The sequence below is a fragment of the Malaya genurostris genome, chromosome 3 (genome assembly GCF_030247185.1).
Source record: "Malaya genurostris strain Urasoe2022 chromosome 3, Malgen_1.1, whole genome shotgun sequence".
Classification (NCBI taxonomy): Eukaryota; Metazoa; Arthropoda; class Insecta; order Diptera; family Culicidae; genus Malaya; species Malaya genurostris.
In genome coordinates this window covers 114,429,944-114,451,899 of record NC_080572.1, presented here as the reverse complement: position 1 = coordinate 114,451,899, position 21,956 = coordinate 114,429,944, and the positions used below count along the sequence as shown (strand labels likewise).

At 38.0% G+C, this 21,956-nt stretch overlaps 1 protein-coding gene across 2 annotated transcripts in view; it reads left to right on the top strand.

The window, feature by feature from the left end:
• Positions 1-10,592, top strand: part of LOC131434869 (probable chitinase 10) — a 59,820-nt gene extending 49,228 nt beyond the window's left edge. For both annotated transcript variants that reach the window (XM_058602088.1, XM_058602089.1), the window contains exons 2-5: positions 9,421-9,453; positions 9,512-9,576; positions 9,646-10,246; positions 10,308-10,592. In XM_058602088.1, the coding sequence (XP_058458071.1) occupies positions 9,447-9,453; positions 9,512-9,576; positions 9,646-10,246; positions 10,308-10,480 (846 nt within the window). In that variant the 5' untranslated portion in view covers positions 9,421-9,446 and the 3' untranslated portion in view covers positions 10,481-10,592. The remainder of the gene's footprint in view (positions 1-9,420; positions 9,454-9,511; positions 9,577-9,645; positions 10,247-10,307) is intronic.
• The last annotated feature ends 11,364 nt before the right edge of the window (positions 10,593-21,956 follow it).

Sequence of the window (21,956 nt, the reverse complement as noted above, 5' to 3'; positions counted from 1 at the left end):
CTGCTTTGCACTTGTGCTGGGGGTGCTACTAACAAAGGAGTAGTCTGAGTGTTCATTATATTATTTTCATTTAACGAGTTGAATATCCTAAGCTGGCTAGGTCTTACATAAGGAACATTTAGATATAATGGAGATGGTATTGGCTTGCCTGTTAGTGTTGAATTGAGTAGATGACGGCTGGAATGATGACGAAGTACTTAAATCGGTTTGCGAAAAGTTTAAAGGATTAGGCGTAATATGTGTTGATGTTGAATAAACAATAGTTCCGGCAGGATTGTTTGTTGCAGGTGGCAAAGCTCGTGGCATTGTTGAGTTGGTAGCAGATGACAAATTTTCGGTATTAATAGTCGTGGTGGTGTTGACGGGTGGCGGAGGAAGCGGAGCGGTATTGATGTGATTGCTGGTCAAGAGTGTCGGTAATGGAAAGTTTGATACGATGGTGCTGGTAGCGGTAGGCACTAGTGGTAAAACTGTAGTACTTGGCGGTGGTGGAGGAGCACGGCGAGTGGTGGCTGTGAATGACTGTGATGAATCAGCAGTGTGATCGTTTGCAACAGTGGTCGCTGTGATGGTTTGGTTGGATTCAATGGTCGTAACAGCAATTTCGTCAGCAGCAGCGGTAGGATTTATCGGATTGTCGTTATTGTTCGGGTCTGAAACGAGCGGGACTGTAGAATTCGAAGTGCGTTGAGTACATGATGGAACTTCGACTCGAGGAATTTTGTCAGGTTGACATATGGATGGTCTACTGGTGCTGCTAGTACGAGGTCGCTTATTGTTGTCATCGAGTATTGATTCGAAAAGATTAGTGAGGTCCAGGTGAAGGTCGTCTAGCCGTTCAAAAAAGCGATTGCCATCGTTGATAGAGCGATCTGGTTGGTCTCGTAATCCAGAGCGATGCATGCAGCTACGTCGAGTACAAGTGTTGGAGCACATGCGACAGAAAAGTTGCATAGTATCAGTCAAGGAGCCGGTCATCTTCAGAGCTGAGGTAGTACGCTGCAGGATTAACTACATAGTAGCATCAGTTGACTCGTTTTGATGCGATAATACCCGGCACTGGGAACACAGCCAATAGACTCCCGGGCAATCCCGGATTGATTTAACTAGGGAGCTGTTCAAGTTAGCGCACTTTACATGGAAACTACCCAAGCAAACCCGGCAAACTATCTTGGCACCTCGCGAACTAGAAGAACCAAAACAAACGTTGGCATCGCATTTGCTTTTTGTCATTGTAGTGGTATGCGTTGGAACAGATTTTTTTTTTCCATAAATACGTTTATTTCTTAAGGCAGTTTACATAAGTTTTTCTTCGCCGTAGCATCACTTTTACATAACATTCTTATCCTAATTTAATTCTAACATAGTCACAATGTTTTGAATTTATTAAAACATATTCTCTTATAGCTTAAATATCATCTTAGGTAACTCGTCATTAATTATGAAATCTACTCGGAAATATTATTTGAACCAAACGATTAACTTCTATAAATTACAAAATAAGCTGTTATTTTCAGACATTTTGTTGATAATTTCATAAACTGTTTCGAGTTTGTTTGTATCATTACATAATTTTTATTCTAATTTAGCTATTGGTTGAACTCATGGACGCAGCTGGGATCAGAACTAAGTCTTAAAAGGGGCCTTTATTAAATTGAAACTCCAATTTTCTTTATGAAATGATAAATAAGTTTCATGTATGAAAGGTCACGACAAGCAAGAATGTCTCGAACTGGGATATTGGATAGTTTACCTTGGGTACGCAAAGAATTTATTAGTTGAGATCTGACATCACGATACTCCACGCATGTCCAAACGACATGATCAATATCCCGATAACCTTCTCCGCAAGCACAATGATTAGTCTCGGAGAGCCCAATTCGAAGGAGATGTGCATCTAACGTGTAGTGATTGGACATGAGTCTGGACATCACACGAATGAAATCCCTACTCACATCCAGTCCCCTGAACCATGCCTTTGTCGATATTTTCGGAATAATTGAGTGCATCCACCGACCCAGATCATCTCTATCCCAAGATGCTTGCCAGCTGGCAAGTGTTCTTTGGCGAGACGAACTATAGAATTCGTTGAAAGCAATCGGTCGCTCATAAATTTCACCCTCAATAGCACCACGTTTGGCTAAATTATCGGCTCTTTCATTGCCTGGAATGGAGCAATGAGCCGGGACCCAGACTATAGTGATTAGATAATTATTATTCAATATTTCGTTCAGACACTGTTTTATTTTACCCAAGAAAAACGGTTCATTTTTGCCAGCAGCGATTGAGCGAATGGCTTCAATTGCACTCAGACTATCTGTGAAGAGGAAATAATGGTTTGGAGATAATGTGACGATTACACTCAAACTATAATGAACTGCTGCTAGCTCTGCTATATAAACAGATGCAGGTTCTTGAAGCCTAAATGAGGCCGAAACATTATTGTTGAACATACCAAACCCTGTCGCTTCTTCAATTCGCGATCCGTCCGTGTAAAACATTTTCTCAGAGTCAATATGCCTGAACTTACTTAAAAATATTTTTGGGATTTCCGTCGAGCGTAGATGATCCGGGATTCCACGCGCTTCACGCTGCATGGATGTATCGAAAAATAAAGTTGAGTCAGGGGCACTTAGGATGCTGACACGGATAGGAATATATCTTGAAGGGTTGATTTCCTGTGACATATGGTTAAAATATACTGTCATAAATTTTGTTTGAGATCGAAGCTCGACTAGTCGTTCGAAATTATTAATTACCATGGGATTCAGCACCTCACATCTTATTAGCAGGCGTGATGAAAGCTCCCAAAATCGATCTTTTAATGGAAGAACTCCCGCCAGAACTTCAAGACTCATTGTATGTGTCGAGTGCATGCAGCCTAAGGCAATTCGCAAACAACGGTACTGAATTCGCTCAAGTTTGATAAAATGAGAGTTTGCAGCGGAACGAAAACAAACGCATCCATATTCCATCACTGAAAGTATCGTTGTTTGATACAATTTTATTAGATCTTGCGGATGAGAACCCCACCAAGATCCTGTTATTGTTCGAAGAAAATTTACTCTTTGTTGGCATTTCGTTATCAGATACCTAATGTGTCCTCCCCACGTGCATTTGGAATCGAACCACACCCCGAGGTATTTAAAAGTTAAAACCTGTTGGATCATTCTTCCCATCATATGGAGCTGAAGCTGCGCGGGATCATGCTTTCTTGAGAAGACGACTAACTCTGTTTTCTCCGCAGAGAATTCGATACCAAGATGAACAGCCCAAACGGACAAGTTATCTAAGGTATCTTGCAATGGTTTAGGCAGATCAATACCTTTGGGCCCAGTAACTGAAACCACGCCATCATCTGCCAATTGCCTTAGTGTACATGGGGTTACTAGACAGCTGTCAATGTCATTCACGTAAAAATTATAGAGGAGCGGACTGAGACATGAGCCTTGCGGGAGACCCATGTAGCTAATTCTGAATGTTGCCAAATCGCCATGTGAAAAATACATGCACTTCTCTGACAAAAGGTTGTGCAAATAATTATTTATAACCGCTGGAAGTCCATGTTGGTGGAGCTTGTCTGAAAGAACATCAATGGAAACTGAATCAAATGCTCCTTTAATGTCTAAAAATACAGATGCCATTTGTTGCTTTTGAGCGAAGGCAATTTGTATGTCAGACGAAAGTAATGCAAGGCAATCATTCGTCCCTTTATTTCTACGGAAGCCAAACTGAGTATCTGACAACAAACCGTTCGTCTCGACCCAAGTGTCGAGACGTCGTAGAATAATTTTTTCGAACAATTTTCTGATGCAGGACAACATTGCAATGGGTCTATATGAGTTGTGATTGGAAGCTGGTTTCCCCGGCTTTTGAATGGCGATAACTTTCACTTGTCTCCAGTCAGGCGGAACAATATTTTGCTCAAGAAACTTGTTGAACAATTCCAACAAACGTCTTTTTGCGAGGTCGGGCAGATTCTTCACCAAGTTGAATTTAATTCTGTCCAACCCAGGGGCGTTATTGTTACAAGACAAGAGTGCTATAGAAAATTCTATCATTGAAAATGGGTTATTAATAAAACCATTATTTGGAGGAGATTCCCGTATAATGCTTTGCGTAGGAACAGAATCTGGGCAAACTTTCCTAGCAAAGTCAAATATCCATCGGTTCGAGTATTCATCACTCTCATTGCCCACGTTACGATTCCTCATTCGTCTGGCCGTATTCCAAAGAGTGCTCATTGAGGTTTCTCTTGACAAACCTTCGACAAAGTGTCTCCAATAGCTACATTTCTTGGCCCGAAGTATGCTCTTGTACTTGGTTTCTAAAGTCAAGAAATTTTCAAAATTCTGAAGAGTTCCTCCTCCTCGTTTTAAAAACGTCTTGAAAGCATTTTGTTTCGCGTGCTTAGCATCTGAACACTCTTTGTCCCACCAAGGGTTTGGAGGCCTTCTGTTAGACGATGGACCAAGAAATCGTTTGGTTTGGGCTTGTTCTGCGGCCTCCAGAATCGAACAAACGAGGAAGTCATATTCTTCAAGTGGGGGGAGCTCTTCCATTGAAGTTAAGACACTTGAAATATTACTTTGGTATTTAATCCAGTCAATATTTTTTGTCAAATCATATGGAATATTAACTGAATTAGCAATGCCTTTGTTACTGCTAATTGAGATGATGATTGGTAAATGATCGCTACCATGTAAATCAGGAAATACTTTCCAGGTGCAATCTAGTCGAATTGAAGTCGAACAAAGAGATAAATCTAATGCACTTGGACGTGCCGGAGGTCTTGGGATCCGTGTCATGCTACCCATATTTAGTACCGTCATGCTAAAATTGTCGCAAATATTATATATTAGAGATGATCTGCTATCATTGTAAACGGAACCCCACATCATTCCGTGCGAATTGAAATCTCCTAAAATCAAACGTGGAGCAGGAAGGGCTTCGACAATTTCATTAAGCTGTCGTTGTCCAACTTGAGCTCTTGGAGGAATATATACCGAAGCAATGCAAATGTCCTTTCCTTTAATGTTTATTTGACAAGCAACAACTTCTATACTAGAAGTCGAAGGAATGTTTAATCTATAAAAGGAATAACATTTCTTAATTCCTAAAAGCACTCCACCATACGGAGAGTCTCTATCGAGACGTATAATGTTAAAATCATTAAAATTTAAAGCTATGTTTGAAGTAAGCCATGTTTCGCATAAAGCAAATACATCACATTTTTGACTATGCAATAAAATTTTAAATGAATCAAGTTTTGGCATGATGCTTCGACAATTCCACTGCAGGACAGTGATTGTATCATTTGCGGCGGGTAATAAATTATCCATCAAAAGATACAAAACCTGAGACAATTGGCCATTGAGCTGATAACTGCTTCAAAAAATTTCTAGCTATTGGAAGGAATGCCATTATGAGGGTCTTTAAGGGTTCAGATATATTGAATGCTGAGAAAATCCATTCAACAATTTCCGAAAACTTCAGTAATCCTGTTGGTGGCTGTGAAATGGAGCCCACAGGATTATTACCTTTTTCTGTGCTAGATCCTGGATTGGTTTGTGAATTTGACAAACCAAAGACTGTGGGTTTTGACTTTTTTTGTTTAACACGGGGATCTTTTTTTGAAGATTTAACTTTAGGTGTCTTTTTTGGTAATTTGGAAGAAGACTTCTTTCTCTTAACTGACCCTTGACTTCCTCTAGATTTGAAAACCCGTTTTCGGTTTCCAAAGGGGGGACATCAATGACCGTTTTAAGCATTTCTGCATATGTGCGCTTAGACCGTGCTTTTAAAGAAAGCTTAATTTTGTCTTTGTGCACTTTAAATGCAGTGCATACTGAAATATCCTCATGAGGACTTTCCCCACAATAAATACATTTTTCAATTTCCTTGTTGCAATCATTATCTTTATGAGGTCCTTCACACTTAATACATTTTGGTTTATTGCTACAGTAAGTAGCTGTGTGTCCGAATTTTTTGCAGTTCGTACAATTCATTACATTTGGAACAAAAAGCCGAACAGGGAGGCGAATTTTATCGACATAGACATGGGACGGCAACGCAGATCCGGCAAATGTCACTCGAAACGAGTCTGATGGGCGATAAACTTTTTTTTCCTCTTCATAAACTACTGAGTACAGTTGTTTGCACTCCAGTATTTTCACACCCTCAAGCATAGAGTTCTTGAAACGACCAACACCATGCTTGAGTAAATCATCTACCGAAAGACTCGCTTCGGTAACAACACCGTCAATTTCGACATCTTTGGTGGGTATGTAAACTTTATACTCTTTAATGAAATGTTCCGAAGAGACAATATCATACGCGTGTTTCAAATTATTTACCACAACACGAATTTTATCGTTATTTACTTTTATGATCTCTTTGATTGAAGAGTATCGTGATGTCAAACCTTTAGAAATTTGGTAAATGTTTAATGGCTTTGATATACGTCTTAAAAAAGACTATCCAAGGCCCAGAAGAGCTCTCCTGATATTTTTTCGTTCGTGGGGGTATAGGATTCATGCTAGGATTTACGTCCATGGATTCATCCATCACATTAAAATTTTTAATCAAACTTTAAAATAAAAAATGAAACCAACACTACACAGTACTCAATCAAAAGGAAAAGAAAAAACTTCTACCTTGAAATTGTTGTCTATCTCCGTTGCACTGCCGTGTAGATCCTCGTTGCTCTAGATGTTCTTGTTGGATGCTGATTGCTGGATGTGATGCTACTGCTACCTGACATCCAGCACCACTCGATTTCCGATTTACTTTTGTCTTCGCCAGCTGCAACCAGCGCAGGTCACCGGTGTATACCTGCGTGTTGTATGGCAGTGGAAAGACCGAGTTGTCTTGTCTCCTTCTTCCTTGTGCTCCGCACCGATATGCTTCTGCACCGAAGTGCCTTCGCACCGGTGTGCTTTTGCACTCTCCTGCTTCTGTGTGCCTTTGCACTCTTCTTCTTCAATGTGCCTTTGCACTCTCTTGCTCAGCACTTGTGGCTGTATATTGTGTCCTGGATAGAGCTTGGGAAACGCCCTTTGTTGTTTCCTTCACCAGCTTGGCCCAGCACTAGGGCTCTCTTATGCAGCACGATTTTACGTTTTAACGGCTGCTGCCAACAGGTCTCTACCTGTAGTTCAACCGTTGTCGTATTTAACGCGTGTAAACTAACCAGCGTTATTAAACTGTACGCTTCTATACACAACCTTCTCGGTTGAACGGCTATTACTGAATGCGTTGGAACAGATGTCAGATGCGTGATATTCGTTGAGTGGTCGTGAGTGCTATCGTCTTTGATGAGTGCTGTACGAATAGCAGCTTTTGTATTAACGAACGAATATCTGTTTTCTGATAAATGCACACAATATGTACACGCCGGAGAGATTCACTATGTCACCGGTATGAAATGCGCGTTTATTCACTTAACGGGATAAGTTTTAGTTTAATCGTAATAATATAACACTGAAAATTGACGATTATTTGTAGAGCGAAAATTTTGATCTTGTATTGACTCGAAATACACTGAACCAAAAAAAAAGATAGATATTATTTGGCTCAAGTGGTAAGAGTCAGTTAGACAACCACATGACATTTCTAACATTTATGAGCAATTCCAGAAATAAATAGCAGATAAGCTGGCAGGATCGACTTTCTCCGAATCGGATGAAACAATGTACACCTCTTCAGTATGGCAATCTCTTCTTCCTGATAAAGGAACCTTTTCGACTCATTATTAATTTTTAGAATGTCGAAATTTAAAACCGTTACTAACCAATTCAAACGTCGTTTTCCGTCATCTACTCATCAATCCTTTTCCGAAAATACCCATATTGTAAGGGTTTTTAAGCAATATCGACAAACCGGAAGTCGCCATATTGGATTTCCAAACCACTTCAAACATCGTTTTCCGTCAACTACTCATCTGTCCCGTTCCGAAAATACCCACATTGTAAGGATGTTTAAGGAATATCGATAAACCAGAAATCGCCATCTTGGATTTTGAACCGACCCCAAACATCATCTTCTTGCACCCACTTATCACATCCGTTTCGAAAATGGCCATGTGATTGGGGGTTTCCACATTCATTATACAAAACTTTTTTTACGAACCAAATCCCAAATAACGTAAACTTTTTGTACGAACTACCTCCATTTACGAACCACCGTTTAGTTCGTAAATGGAGGTTTCGGTGTAGAACACTTAGCCCTCTGGGTCAATTTCCACTAGTCAATTTTTCAAGCAATGGTATAAACTTTATATACGAGAAAGGCATTAGGTGTACTTTTTAAGAAAAGCATCTTTTTCATGATCTTGTAATAACACTAACAAGTAGGTACAAATTGAATAAAAGGATTAGAAATTTACATATTTTTCACCTGAAAAATATAAATTTTAATGTGGCAACTCCGCACGCTATACGAAATTGAACAAAGCACGCTGCGAATGGAGAAAAGCCGCACGTACCGTCGCGTACTAGTTTTACATCGTCATTTTGAATTGTCAGATCTTGCAAGTTAGTGAATATATAAAACTACTTTGGGACTACTAGTCCCCGGTTTCCGCAAGCACCGATAATAGTGAAGCAAATCTCATAAAACGGAACTCCCTTCGATTTCTCAGCAACGGTTAAGCCGATTTTCATGATTCAAATTAAAGCTCTCGTTGTCTCAAAAGATACTGTGCATCCAGATCCGACTTCCGGTTCCGAAATTATGTTTCGACGCTCATCACCCCTGATTGGGGAAAAACAGGCATAATAGAGAATTTTGCGGTTAATCTACTTATCATAAATCGACTCAACGGTAATTTTTGCATAAGAAATTCATATTTGAAAATATTTACATGAATTTCTATGAAATTAAGTAAAATCGCGCTTTTTATTCTTTTTTTCCCATTGTGCACGACGGTGATCTGATTGTGATTTCACTTCACATCACATCACGTGTCACTATTTACACAATTTGTAGAAAATATATTTTTCACTATAAAGTTTCATCATAATGCGATGACGATACTGCGTTTGGTAGCAATAATTTCTATTTGTAAGATGCATTGTTCAAAAGCTTTGTTATTGTGTTTTGAAAGCTTCTGTTCGTTAGGTAGTAATATTATAACTTCAAATTCACATGCATCTTCGCACTGTGCTTGACAATGAAAGAAGGTGCAAAGCGAATCGTGACTCACCAACCAAAATAATGTCACATCAAAATTCCACAATCACGCTAGCTGGGCGATTGATTTCAATTAAGATACGTGCTTTACACCACTTAGTCTGAACATTGTCAACACGATTTTCAACTTTCATCGAAGTGGAATATTTAGCAATCTAAATGAAAAGATATAAATATTACCACTATGAAAGTTTGAGCCATTTGATAATATTTTGTTTTTTTCAACAGTCGATTCGCAGCAGACAAGCTTGAATATGAAAGGTAAAGAGGAGTTCTAATAAAATTGAGAAGCAAATTTTATCGCCAGTCCATTTTACAGCTCTTATTATAGCCCATTTTGGACTGCTCATACAATTGATCTCCGCCAGATTTATATCAGATAATGTAAGTAACTGTACAAACAATCTAGACGTTCCACCTTCGAGAAAGAACTAATTTTGTTTGTCAACCTAGATATGCTTAGCAATGCCAAATGGACAAAAATTACCCGTGACAGATGATTGCAGTTCCTACATAGTTTGTGAGTACAACGTACAGAGCATCAGACATTGTGCCAGCGGAACTTTATTCGATCCATTAATGCAAGTATGCAACTGGGCCAGCATGGTGCGATGTGGTGAAACACCTACCCTTCCTCCGATGTGGTTTTCTACCACAAAATCGTCTATCAATACACCGGATCCAAGTCCTCCACCGACAAATCCTCCACAAACTAAATCAACGACGAAGGCTCCGACGTCAACAATTCCAACCACTGCAACTACTAGAACGACTCTCGCACCGACAACCAGCAGCCCACCAAGTCAAAATCCTTATCCTCAGTGTGCTAGTGATGGCTTCTACTTCATTCCGCATCCTTCGGCTTGCGAAAGCTATTACATCTGTGCCTATGGAATGCTCATTCTGCACAGCTGCGGACAAGGAGTTTACTGGAACACGGACACCAATCAATGTGATTTCCCTGCAAACACGAACTGTTCCAATCTTCCTAACCCTGCAAAACCGGAAACATCAACTCCATCGATCGGAACCACTACGGCATCTAAACTTCCGAGTAAGCTAATTTTAACTGTTAATTTCTGCCATCTAAAAACTAATATTTTGTCTTCAAATAGATTGCAGAGGCTCCGAAATTTTCCACCCCAGTATCGAGCATTGCGGCAAATATTACATATGTATAGGTTCTTCACCAATCTTGATGAGTTGCCCAAAGGATTATCTCTGGAATCCGACTATTTCCCAGTGTGATCGTCCCGAGAACACACGTTGTGCAACTTCATTCAACTAGTGCAATTGAAGTCGATAACTTATTTGCAATTTCAACTGTGGATAGTAGCATATATACTTTCTAGATAATTTATTCCAAGATGTCCAAAACCGAATAATCAGTAAAAACCCAAGACGTGTATTTATACAAATGATTTTTAATTGCAATCCCCACATTTTCGGTCGCTCCTTCAGGTTGTAGACTTTCTTGACAAAAAGTTAAAACAACTTCTTAATTATATGATACAGATAAAACATCGCTTATCATGTTTGGACAAGAAAATATAACTCGGATTACGATAGTTGAATTATCACCATTATCTCTACTTAATAGCACCATTGGATAGTCGTTGAACGTTATCCGTTGGTCATTCAAGTTGGAATTTTCGGCCTCAACCTTGTAAAAAAACTGGTGCGCAGTTATCAGTAAGCTTCGGGGTAGATTGAATACATGATTCATGACGCAAATTCCATTCATCCATACAGCTTTGTGACATGTTGTTAATGGTTGTTGTATTCCATTCGAGTTTTCGTACTTTACAACATGAAAAACCCATCATGGTCGTCAAATGGTTAGATAACTAAGTCCTCACAATTTCCTATCTCATGCCTCCCCGTGTGCCTATGATAACATTTGGTCAACAGAACGGTGTCGACTGGGTGCTATCGCCTTCTGCGTTAGTAGCAGAATAAAAGGGTGCGAAATGGCTTATAAGTTAAAGCCCATCCTAAAGTGCAATGTTTATCATAGTGTATTGCAACATATAATTCTGTTGTTTATTACATCATTTATTATACATTGAAATGAATTATATTACATTATAATATGCGGGTGGCCCACATGCTGGTCATCGACTGGAGCGATCTTCCGTGGGCGGTGGTGTTACGGAAGAGAATGAAAAAAAGTAAATATTGTGGAATGCGAGGTAAAAAGGAGGTATGGAAACAAAATGTCTGAAAACTACAGAGATCTAATTAGTTGCCATCGAGATGGTGAAGAGACGGGGGAAGAAAAACGAAAAAGTTAGTGACAAAAAAATGATCTTGTTAGTTCCAATGAAGATGGTGGGCAGAGACGGGGATCGAGAGAATCGAGCGAAAGTTAATATCGAAGCTGTAGCTGTACTTTCTGAGCGAGGAATAACACTTTACACTTGGATATTAATGTGTTTGAGGAAATGATATATGAGAAGCATATATGAGCTATCCCGACTCGCCAACACATCCCTAATCGGAACCTCGAATTAATATTCTGAGCCATGTAATCAAAATACAAGGACATAAAACGGGTCTGAGAATTGAGCTCGACAAGCCTTTCGAAGTTTTCAATCACCATCGGATTCAAGATATCGCATCGGATTAGCAATCGATATGAGAGGTCCCAGAATCGGTTTTTCAACGATAAGACGCCCACGAGCACTTCGAGACTCATCGTATGAGTCGATTGCATGCAACCCAAGGCAATACGCAAACAACGATACTGAATGCTTTCCAGATTGATGAAATGAGTGTTCGCCACGGATCGGAAGCAGAAGCATCCGTATTCCATCACGGACAATATCGTTGTTTGATACAACCTGATCAGGTCTTCTGGGTGGCCACCTCACCATGATCCGGTTATTGTTAGAAGAAAGAAAAAGGTTATTGTTAGAAGAAAGAGAAAGTTGATTCTCTGCTGGCATTTTTGTTTCAGATACTTAATGTGACATCCCCAGGTGCCTTTGGAGTCGAACCAGACCCCGAGATATTTAAATGTGAAGACCTGAGCTATGGTTTCACCCCCTAGTTGAAGCTGTAATTGTGCTGGTTCTCGCTCCCTCGAAAATACAACCAGCTCAGTTTTCTCCGTAGAGAACTCGATATCCATTTGAAGAGCCCATGTGGATAAGTTGACAAAAGTATCTTGTAACGGCCCTTGCAGATCGCCAGCTGTGGGTCCTATAATAGACACAACGTTGTCATCGGCAAGTTGTCTTAGCGTGCAAGATGTGCTGATACATTTATCGATGCCGTTTACGTAAAAATTGTATAAAAGGGGGCTTAAGCATGAGCCCTGAGGAAGACCCATGTAACTGAATCGTATTATTGACAAATCACCATGCGCGAAGTACATGTGTTTCTCAGACAATAGATTATGTAAAAAGTTGTTCAAAACTAGCGAAAGACCATGCTGATGCAGCTTCTCAGATAGGATATTTATAGAAACTGCCTCAAAAGCCTCCTTAATGTCTAAGAAAACTGACGCCATTTGTACTTTACGAGCAAATGCCACTTGAACTTCTGTTGAGAGCAACGCAAGACAATCGTTCGTTCCTTTGCCCCTGCGGAAACCAAATTGGGTATCCGAAAGTAAGCCATTAGTCTCGACCCAATTGTCTAAACGAAACAGAATCATTTTCTCGAATAATTTCCGGATACAGGAAAGCATATCAATCGGCCGATACGAATTGAGATCGGAGGCTGGTTTTTGAATGGCGATCTTTTTCACTTGTCTCCAGTTATGTGGAACAATATTGTCCTCAAGGAACTTATTGAATAAACTCAACAAGCGCCTTTTGGCGGGGTCAGGCAGATTTTTCAACAAGTTGAATTTTATTCTGTCTAATCCCGGGGCTTTATTGTTACATGACAAGAGTGCAGGTGAGAGCTCTACCATCGAAAACGGTGTTTCGTTTATATTTGGTGTCGCGGTGCGGGTGATCTTCTGTTCCGGAACAGAGTCTGGGCATACTTTTTTAGCGAAATCGACTATCCAGCGGTTGGAATATTCCCCGCTTTCATTCGTAGTGTTATGATTGCGCATTCGTCGGGCTGTGTTCCAAAGAGTGCCCATAGATGTTTCTTTCGTTAAGCCGTCTATGAAGTTAATATTATTTTTTTTAAATATGATTGTTATTATTATTTTCATTGCTATTATTTTTAATACTATTATTATTATATTATATTATATTTTATTATATTATATTGTATGATACAAAATTATATCGACAATGGGGAGGGGCAGGGAGTGCATCAGGGTATCTTACAAGTGAAAGACTGGATGATGGAGTAGATTGCCAACCTGAGTCACGTGGGAGAAGCTTTGTGTTTCTCTCTGACGGTCGGAAATGAGTAAGACGCACCCTTCTAACAAACAAACCATCAGGCGGGTTTAAGCTGGTATAGCGAAATTCTTTATTATATGACCGGATGTTCTTGCTGGAAGGCGCCGGGTCCTCAAACCCCATTTTGGCCTTCTTAACAGTAATTATATGAAAGCTATCTGATAATCAAATTCGGATCTACTGTAAGTCTACCCGCATACATTGGTAATGCCTTGAACTGATGATGGTTTCATACATAAATACATACATACACACATACATACAATTCTTTTATCGCTGCATTTAAATACTCAAACTGTACTGTCTTTTATTTTGAATTCAATGCCTTTCGTAAAAGTCATTTCCAACATAATCGGAAAAATTTGAACTATCTGAACTCATGTGCATGTCATCAGGCTATTCAATAATTTGCATTCAGCAATTTTACAGTCTTTCGTTTCGTTCTGACGTAACGATTAATTATATGAGAAACTACCGGTTGTGTAAAAATGTCTTTATCGTTTTCTATATCACTGTCTGATATCTACACTTTATATAACTTCAAAAATGAAACTGACTCCGGAAAATTAGTTTCGTTGTAGTCTACGACGATTCCTAACCTCGTTATTACCCTATTTTGAGAAAAACCATACCTATCAAAAATGAGTAGTTGTATAAAGAAAAAGTTTACCGATGTATAACGGATGTTACATAAAATCTGCGACACTTTCATCAGATATAAATCAATTTAAAAATGTTCTACCAGATTATGGTAAAAACACAATTTTGTGCAAATATGTAGCGGTGATTAAAGTTACTGCCAGAGTGAGAGCTGCACATAAATCATCAAGACGCGTGTACGAGATAGTTGAATTTAATCAAATCGAACCTGTCAGGATAAATGCGAAATGCTAACGGTTTATCCTATATCACCTTTTTTTCTCTCTTGACAATGTGTGGCTCAGACCATCAAATCCATGAAGCCAAGTCTTGTGAATTGTAGAGTGTGGCAAATTGCATCTTTTACGACCGTATATAACACAAATCTTTACAGCACTTTGCGCAGTACATTAACATCGCATCAAAACGTTTCGCTTCGCTTCGCAAATCACGTTCACTCTGACAGCAACCTAAAGTAGATGTGCAGTGCATCGTATCATTAGGTTGTTGTCAGAGTGAAAGCGTCACGCGAAGCATCGAGGCGCGCGTGCGAGCTAGTTGTATTAAGCCTGTCAGAGTGAATGCGATGCGAAAACAGTACATCGCATTAACTCTGACAGGTTTGCTTTGATCAAATGCAACTAGCTCGCACGCTTGCCTAGACGCTTCACGTGACGCTTTCATTCTGAAAGCAACCTAAGAGTGTGTGTATGCGAAACTCAAACGAAACTAAATCAGTGAAAATCAAGATATAGATACGAAATAAGAAACAAAACAAACCAAATACTTTAACAAAGATAAAATATGTTATTTTAGAATCACTTGAAATGTAAATCATACAAGAGTAAAGAAAATAAATATGAATTCAAATGAAAATGAAAATGATTGCGAAACTACAAAAACTACAGTTATCGAAAGTTTAGTTAGTGGATTTTATAAGAAGCCTATAAGTTTTTGTGCGAGTACTTATATACGAAAATATATTGGGAGCCGCTAATTCCACGGTATCATAAAAGGGTTTGAAAAACGACTGTTGACTGTTGATCAACAGCGAAAATCCGAGAAAAAACGGCCAGTTCAAAGAGAATGATCACAAACAAGTTAGGGGCTGTCCATAAAAGACGTCACGCTTCAAGGGGGAGGGGGGTGTTTTATAAAACGTGACCTTTTGTGACAGGGGGAAGGGGGGGAGGTTTTTGGAATGCGACGTCCAATATTTTCAATGAGCGCATTTTTGAAATACCTAATTATATTACTGCTTTTCCCTATTTCCTGAAAAAATCTCCATAATAAACGTTTACATTCGATAGGAAAACGTGTATTTGTTGATGTAAAAGCTTCTTCAGGAAATCATTTCTGTTGTGATCAGCAAAAGTGCACGGAGCAGCGAGTAAATTAGCGAAATTAATAAATTTTGCCTAATATGAGTAAAAAAGAAAAAGATGCCTTCAAACGGTTTAACTTAAGTTATCCACTGACAATTTTTTCAGTAATTTGATTTTCTAGCATTGATAATAGTATATCATAAGAATTTCTCTTATCTGATTCTGATGCAGTTTATTAAATTGTGCTCCATTTGAAAAAGGGCGGGAGATCAACGATTTCAGACGTAGATCATGTCATGTCTTATCTTGATCATATGTGATTTTCCTCCACCAACATAAAAGCTTATCGAATGATTGAACTTACATAAATCAAGAATCATTTTAGCTCAATATCACTATCCATTGTGTGACGCAAGATCAGTACCGATATTGATCGATGTGATTTAAAATTCACTGATCAACTGATCTTGAAAAGATTCTTCGGCAGTGATCTCGTTTTGATGAGGTTTTGGTCTTTATTTTCTCAGCCCTGTATGCTACACTAAGGAAATATTATTCTTTACCTAAAACAATAATATATCTGTGTACTCCTAGGAGGAATAAAACAGATGATTTAAATGTTTCATCAATTCTAACCAAATACTTTTGTTTATTTATATTATTGATAATAATAAAATAATTCCGATGGTTTTGTAGATTCAGTGATATTTTTTAATCTAATGACAACATGTAATAAATCGATGTTTCCCTCACATTTATATGGTTTGTCATACATATTGAGAATGTATTGAGATGAATTTTATTCATTTTGAATTCGTGACATGTGACATAGGGGGGGTGGGGGGTCTTTGCTTCTGTGACAATTTGTGACAACGGGGGGATGGGGAGTCGAAAATCGTAAAAAAGCGTGCCGTCTTTTATGGACAGCCCCTTATTCGGACCTTTAATTAAAAACCGAACGCCTCAGTTTGAAATGTTGCTAAAAAGGTGCATGCAAGCAGGACTTTCAGGCAGCATACCAAAACTCGAGCTGTACGTACGTTTAAGATTCAGGAGTTCCGAAACAGTGACAAGAAACAGAATACGATCGCAAAAATGACAGGAAACTTGTGAAGGCAGACTTCAACCAGGTTTCAGGAAACCTGTATGGCTGCCTAAGATGAGTGTGATGTTTCCGAACACAGTAGATGTCGAAGTTCGCCAACAATTTCTTAATTTGGCAAGCAATTTATAGGTTCTGAAAGTGAGGTTCGTAAATATGCAAAAACTATAGATTCTGAGGTTCGGATAGAAAGAGCAAATAAATCTGAAAGAATGTTATGAGTGCGAACTTAAACACTTTTTTCAGCTCTCTATTCCGTTTCTTTTTAAAGCCTGTGTACTACGTTTCGAAGCGAAAATTGACTGTCTATTTACATTGTAAATTTTACACATTCTTTGAATCTGATTCAGTGGTATGTAGTACAATTGCATGGTTAGGACACCGAAACATCCACTAACGAATTAGACGGGGTTTCGTTTAACGAGTTAGTTCGTAGAAAAAGTTTACGTTATTTGGAATTTATTTCTTAAAAAGAGTGTAATGTAATACGAAAAACCCGAATAATATGAGTATTTCCAGAGCGGATGTGAAAAGTAAGTCCACAAAAATAAAGTTAGGAGTCGTTTCAAAATCCGAGATAGCGATTTCCGGATCATATATATTTATCGGAACGGATTTGATGAGTAGATGCAGGACATCGATTTATTTTATTTATTTATTTATTTATTCATTTATTTGTTTATTCATTTGTTTATTTATTTATTTTGTTTATTAATTTATTTAATTATTTATTTATGACCGAGCTGCCACATCGCAACAGATCGAAGATTCAACGGTTGGAATACATCGCGACGCATTCTGTTTCGACCTCCCTTGCATAATGCAGGACATGGTGAGTGCTGCCTTAAACAGACTAAAGCTTTCGTTTACAGCTGATCCCGATGGAATTTCTTCATCCGTACTGAAGCGATGTTCAGTTACATTAAGTTAGCCGTTAGCAACGTTGCTTAATTTATCAACCCAACAATGTGAGTTTTCTAAGCATTAGAAGGCATTCCACACATCACATCATTAGAAGGCATTCCATGTGTTTCCGGTTCACGAAAAGCGTAATGTCCCCGATCAGATACACATAACAAAATCATAACACAAATATATCAACAGTGGATATGTATAACAACTTGTGTTATTTTGAGATATTTAACAAATGAAAACAGTTGAAGGTAAAACTTATGATAACAGTATAATAACAAAATCAGCTATAATATTTTATTTTCATTTGCAAGACTCATGAAAAAGTTCATTAATTGAAAAAAAAAAGTTTTTCTGTTGCTTTATATCGAAATATAATGATCAGAATTTCAAAAAACTTAAACAAGAAACCAGATCACTAAATAAATTATTCATTTATTAAAAAAAATCATTCAACGATTTTGGATTGAAACGATGCTAAAAGTTGGCTCTGATATAGTTTTTCTGAGTTAAATGTGCTATTTAATTTATTACAACTATTGTTATAACTTTCTGCTTTCGGACTTCTGTAGTTATGTCAAATTCAATAATAATTGTGATACGAACGTTTCAAAATCTGTTACGATTTTGTTTCCGCCAGAGTCGTTTTTGTTATGATTTTTGTTATTTTAACAGCTTACCAGCCAAAAATATTTCAAGATTTGTTACAAAATATTTCTGGAATAAATTACTCCAGTTGTTATAATTCTGTTATTATCATCTGATCGGGTCGCCAACTTCCGTGGAATTACATCGTTGTGCGCTTGCTCTGAGCTATTATTATTATTATTATTATTATTCTTTTATTTTATGTTGCAAAAATTATATTGACACCCATCAACACGGCTATTTCCAAAAACGATTAGTTTCGACAAACCTCATGCCGTTTACTTCGTACTGTATCCGGAATATGGATTGTGGGTTGCAGACTGATGCGGCTAACATTGATCGTAAAGCTGCATTTGACTGAGTTGATTACGATATTCTCCGCGGCGTCTAAACGCGTACAGTTGCCTGGTTTAAGTCCTATTTGACGAACCGCTGTGTACGAATAGTAATTGGATCATGTATGTCTGAGGCCTTCTCGAACCGCTCTGGAGTTTCACAAGGTAGCATCCTTGACCCGTTATTGTCTTCAATCTTTATTAACGACGTTTCTCTATTGCTGCCTACAAATTGCCGGGTTTTCTACGCCGACGTCACAAAAATTATTGAAATTATTGAGAGCCTATTGGATTGTCTTCAATTACAAGAAATGCTGGATCTGTGTCATAATTGGTGCACGAACAATTATTTGAATTACCAAATCTCGGGACGCCAGCATATAAAAGATCTTGGAGTCACTCTGGATCGCGAATTGACTTTTAAGGTACACTATGACAAAATCATACGCAAAGCAAATCGACAATTGGGTTTCATCTTCAAAATTTCCTCAGAGTTCCGTGATCCTCTATGTTTAAGGTCTTTATATTACTCACTGGTACGGTCACTACTTGAATACAACGCATTGTGTGGTAACCATTCCATTCTAATTGGATTACCAGGATTGAGGAAATTCAACGGAAATTCGTGAGATACGCTTTGCGGTTTTTACTATGAACAAACCCAACACAGTTACCGTCATACGAGGACCGCTGCCATTTTCTTCATATCGAACCTTTGGAACTGAGAAGAGCATTTGCTCACGCCCTATTTGCAGCAAAACCTCTTTACGGATGGTATTGACTGGCCTGCTCTACTCGCACGTATAATTCTGTAGGCTCCTGCGAGACCTCTTCGACAACGCACTCTCTTACTCCTGGAAACTCGCAATACAGTATACAGACAGCATGAACCATTCAGATCTATGTGCCTACGCTTCAACGAGTTCGCTGAGTATTTTGATTTTAACTTGTCCGCTAAAGTTTTTATCAAAGATTACTTGACCTATTTCATGTTGTCTCTCGTGATAGTTTACTTCAATTACTAGAATAAATTTTTTAACATCATTTAATTTTACTCTAGTGAAATTATTTCACTAAACGCTCAAACGCCAATGAAAAAATACTTCAATTAATTACTAGCTATGAGTTGTTAGATCTTTGTTTTTATTCATAGAAACAAACGTATTTTGTCAGATGGATCACTTCAAATAAAACAAAAACATAAACATTTACTTGTTTATTTATTTATTAATTTATTTATTTATTTATTTATTCATTTATTTATTTATTTATTTATTTATTTATTTATTTATTTATTTATTTATTTATTTATTTATTTATTCATTTATTTATTTATTTATTTAGTTATTTATTTATTTATTTATTTATTTATTTATTCATTTATTTATTTATTTATTTATTTATTTATGTTTGTTTATTTGTGGATGAAGATGAAATATAGCAATCTCCTTTTCCAGGAGACATAAAGCCTCCTCAACTTTTCTATCAAAAGATAACAATGATTCAACAGATACATTTAGGGTTGAAAACTTATAATTAAAACTAATAACAAAAGCTAAACCATTAACCCTATAACTAGTTGATGACACCAAATAGCATTACAGAGGAGCTTCCTTAAAAGGCGGAATAAAAGAGGAAAGGGGATGGGAAGATTGAAGATAAAGGTTAGTTGAGGGATCAGTGAGTAAGCGTGGGCAAACGACAAGATTAGAATCGGCATGTAGATCCAGGGATGTCAGGTTCACAGATTAATCTGTGTATCACAGATTTTGAATTTTCTGCACAGATTTTAAAAATGACACAGATTTTCACAGATTTCTGAAAATGATCACAGATTTTCACAGATTGTGGAATAAATGACAGATTTTCACAGATTTTTGGAAATCGAGCACAGTTTAGCACCAAAAAGTACAGAGTGGTAGAGGCAAAAGAAACAGAGCGTGGGTTGTGAGATCGTTTTTTTTTGCTCACTACATTGAATTAGATCTGCAAAAATGAGTAGTGAAACTTTTTTTTTTGCTCACCAAGTTGATCTTGAACTGCTATTGGGGTACGGAAAACGGTCACAGATTTTAACAGACTGGTTTTGGGCTTGATCACAGATTTTTTGAAAAAAATGACTTGGCATCCTTGTGTAGATCTGAATAGTTATCGAAAAGATGATGGAAGATGGAGAAACCTATATCGCAATGATTTTCTAGTAAGTTCAATAAAATGAAATTGCCATCGTAGATTTCAGAACCCCCTCAAAAATTGCTTTTCGGTCGCCATCTTAGATTGTAGAACCACCTCAAACATCATTATCCGGTATCTTTCCATCGAATCCATTTCGAAAATTCGCTTATTAAAAGAAGCTATCAATAAACCGAAAGTCGCCATCAGTATTGGCGATTGCCGAAAATTTGACAGAAGCTATATTGCTATCTATATTGTATACAACATTTTCAATCCGGTAGAAGATGCTACAAGAACTCGAGTCTCTCAATGCATGAACCGCGAGAGAATTTTTCTACATTTCTTCACTCCACTTCATACTCTGAGTATTTCACGGCCCTTAAAAAATTAAAGTCTGATAATGATCGTTGCTGTGTGGAATTTCCCAAGAGAGAATCGCATGTTGACAATTATCGCTGAAAATCGAATCGATGATTCAACTTGATGATTCTCATACTAGGTTGCAATATTTCAAAACCCTTGTTGGGAGCGTTCACCGACATTTTAATAGACACAACTTATGCAAAGGTTATATGCACATAGTTAGAATAAGCGGCAATAATAAAATGATTCTATCGCAATTATCAACTGCCTGTATAGAATCGGATCGCGAAACGAGAATAAGCGACCGTTTGTTGCTTCAGATAGGATCCCCACAGCAGCGTGCTAACCTTTGATTCTCAGAAATGTCATCGAGAGAAATTCGCTCTCGCACTGGTGTCGATTCTATGTTAAATGAGCCATACTGCGTTTCTGTTGTTGCGATGATTTCCGTTTCTCTTTGATGGCACTGATTCAATCGAGTAAGAGTTGCCAGTGAACGTTCTTTGATACGATAAAAGCCATCCTTGGTCGCTATCGTGGATTGTTTAAATTTTGTTTTCGCAAAAAAACACTTCGTATATGGAGGCTTGGATGTACTACGTACCTACAAACTTATTCGATTCTTGCCACGTGGCACCCATTTTTCACAATTTTGGACTTTGACCATAGCATTGAAATGGTCAGAAATTGTTTGATCTGATGGCCATACCGAAAACTGAATAGAAAATATGTTCCGAGGATTGGATCAAGCGCTGGCATAAGTGTGTTGCAGTCAATGGGAAGTATTTTGAGGGGGACAATATCGATTTTGATGAATAATCTTGTACTTTTTATTTTTTGAATAAATTCCGGGAACTTTTTGATCAAGGTAAACACCCAAAAATTAACGGTTTGT